This window comes from Onychomys torridus, chromosome 10 (genome assembly GCF_903995425.1).
Source record: "Onychomys torridus chromosome 10, mOncTor1.1, whole genome shotgun sequence".
In the NCBI taxonomy this organism is placed as follows: Eukaryota; Metazoa; Chordata; class Mammalia; order Rodentia; family Cricetidae; genus Onychomys; species Onychomys torridus.
In genome coordinates, this window is record NC_050452.1 from 8,644,406 (window position 1) to 8,646,442 (window position 2,037).

The 2,037-nt window shown below is 52.2% G+C and overlaps 1 protein-coding gene across 1 annotated transcript; it reads left to right on the top strand.

The window, feature by feature from the left end:
• The first annotated feature begins 1,250 nt into the window (after nucleotides 1–1,250).
• On the top strand, nucleotides 1,251–1,733 carry LOC118592254 (heterogeneous nuclear ribonucleoprotein A1-like). Its single transcript, XM_036201076.1, has one exon. The coding sequence runs from the start codon at nucleotides 1,251–1,253 to the stop codon at nucleotides 1,731–1,733; it is 483 nt and encodes a 160-aa protein (XP_036056969.1).
• Nucleotides 1,734–2,037: the final 304 nt, after the last annotated feature.

The window sequence follows — 2,037 nt, forward strand, 5'->3', positions numbered from 1 at the left end:
CCCATGACCTCTGCATCAGCTCCCTCCATATGACCTCTGTATCAGCTCCCCTCCATGGCCTCTGCATCAGCTCCCTCCATGACCTCTGCATCAGCTCCCCCCATGACCTCTGCATCAGCTCCCCCCATGACCTCTGCATCAGCTCCCTCCATGACCTCTGCATCAGCTCCCTCCATGACCTCTGCATCAGCTCCCCCCATGACCTCTGCATCAGCTCCCCCCATGACCTCTGCATCAGCTCCCCCCATGGCCTCTGCATCAGCTCCCTCCATATGACCTCTGTATCAGCTCCCCTCCATGGCCTCTGCATCAGCTCCCCTCCATGGCCTCTGCATCAGCTCCCTCCATGACCTCTGCATCAGCTCCCTCCATGACCTCTGCATCAGCTCCCCCCATGACCTCTGCATCAGCTCCCCCCATGACCTCTGCATCAGCTCCCCCCATGGCCTCTGCATCAGCTCCTTCTGCAGTACCATGTCTGCCTGCACACCGCCATGTTCTGCCATGATGATAATGGACTGAACCTCTGAAACTATAAGTCACCCCAATTAAATGTTTTTCTTTATAGGAGTTGCCATGGTCATGGTGTCTCGTCACAGCAGTAGAAACCCTGACTAAGACTCATATCTGATCCAGACTCAGAAGAGGGCACACTGGCAGGAGACCCCACAAGGCCTTTGCTTTAAGCTGCCAGGCTTTTTGTCTCACGTCAGGAGGGTGAGGAAGGAGCTGGCCGTCTTGGAAGTTTGCTACCTTCATTACTCGGCATGGCCCTTTTTCTTGTCTGTCTGTCCTTCTTTGTCAGGTATTCTGTCATGGTTTGGAACTAGCTTTTGAAGACACAGGAATAAGGAAACAGGTGCCTACAGTGTTGTTACGTTTCTTGTCAGAACAAAATACTTGACAGAAGAGACTTAGCCTGGGAAGACTACCCAGGCTCTCAGGTTCACAGTGGGAAAGGCATGGCGGTGTCGCGACAGCAGAAAATGCCATGTCTGCAGGGGACCAAGAACCAGAAAGTTCGGGCCAGAGCAGGGTGGAGCTGGGGTCCTCTTGGCCATGTCTCTCTGGTCTTGCATCTGCCAGTGAGACCACGTATCCAAAATGGCACCACTAGCCAGAGACAAACTGTTTAAAATAAGTGAGCTTGTGGAGGACATGAGATATTCAAACAATAACGTCCTGTGTTCTGCAGGGCTGTCCGAGCCCAACACCAGCCATCTTGAGGAGTTCAGCTGTCCTGCCTGTAAATGATCATCCGATCTGTGCCAAGAGAAGATTCTCAGAGACCGGGTGCCCACTTAACTGTGAAAAAGATCTTTGTTGGCAGAATTAAAGAAGACACTGAAGAGCATCACCTGCGAGATTATTCTGAGCGGTATGGAAAAATTGAAGTGATTGAAATCATGACTGACAAAGGCAGTGGGAAAAAGAGAGGGTTTGCTTTTGTCACTTTTGATGACCACGACTCTGTGGACCAGATTGTTATTCAGAAATACCATACTGTGAATGGCCACAGCTGTGAAGTCAGAAAAGCCCTGTCAAAGCAGGAGATGGCTAGTGTTTCCTCCAGCCAAAGAGGTCGAAGTGGCTCCGGAAACTTTGGCGGTGGTTGTGGAGGCGGTTTTAGTGGCAATGACAATTTTGGTCGAGGGGGGAACTTCAGTGGTCGTGGTGGCTTTGGTGGCAGCTGTGGTGGTGGAGGATATGGTGGCAGTGGGGCAGGTACCTGAGGGGGTTTTGAAGGAAAGCCCCCAGCCCCGTGTAGAAGCCTGCAGGTGGCCAGCTGTGCTGGTACAGCTGCAGCACCAATGTGCATGTGTGGCTGGGGCTTCAGCTCCAGCATCACTTCCTGTAACCCCTTCTAGGGCAGCCGCCAGGGTGGTTCTCCCTTGACATCACAGCATTGCAGCAGGGAAGGGAAGTTTTGCCTGTCTGTTTTGTGATGTATGAATGCATGGTGGCCACTGCATGTTTGTTTCTGGTCTTGAGTGTGTAAGCTTGATGTGCTGTTTTGGGAAGGCAATACAGACCCCA

What these genes read in the sequence shown, in the direction of transcription:
- LOC118592254 (XM_036201076.1), top strand. Translation starts at nt 1,251, where the DNA reads ATGATCATCCGATCTGTGCCAAGAGAAGATTCTCAGAGACCGGGTGCC.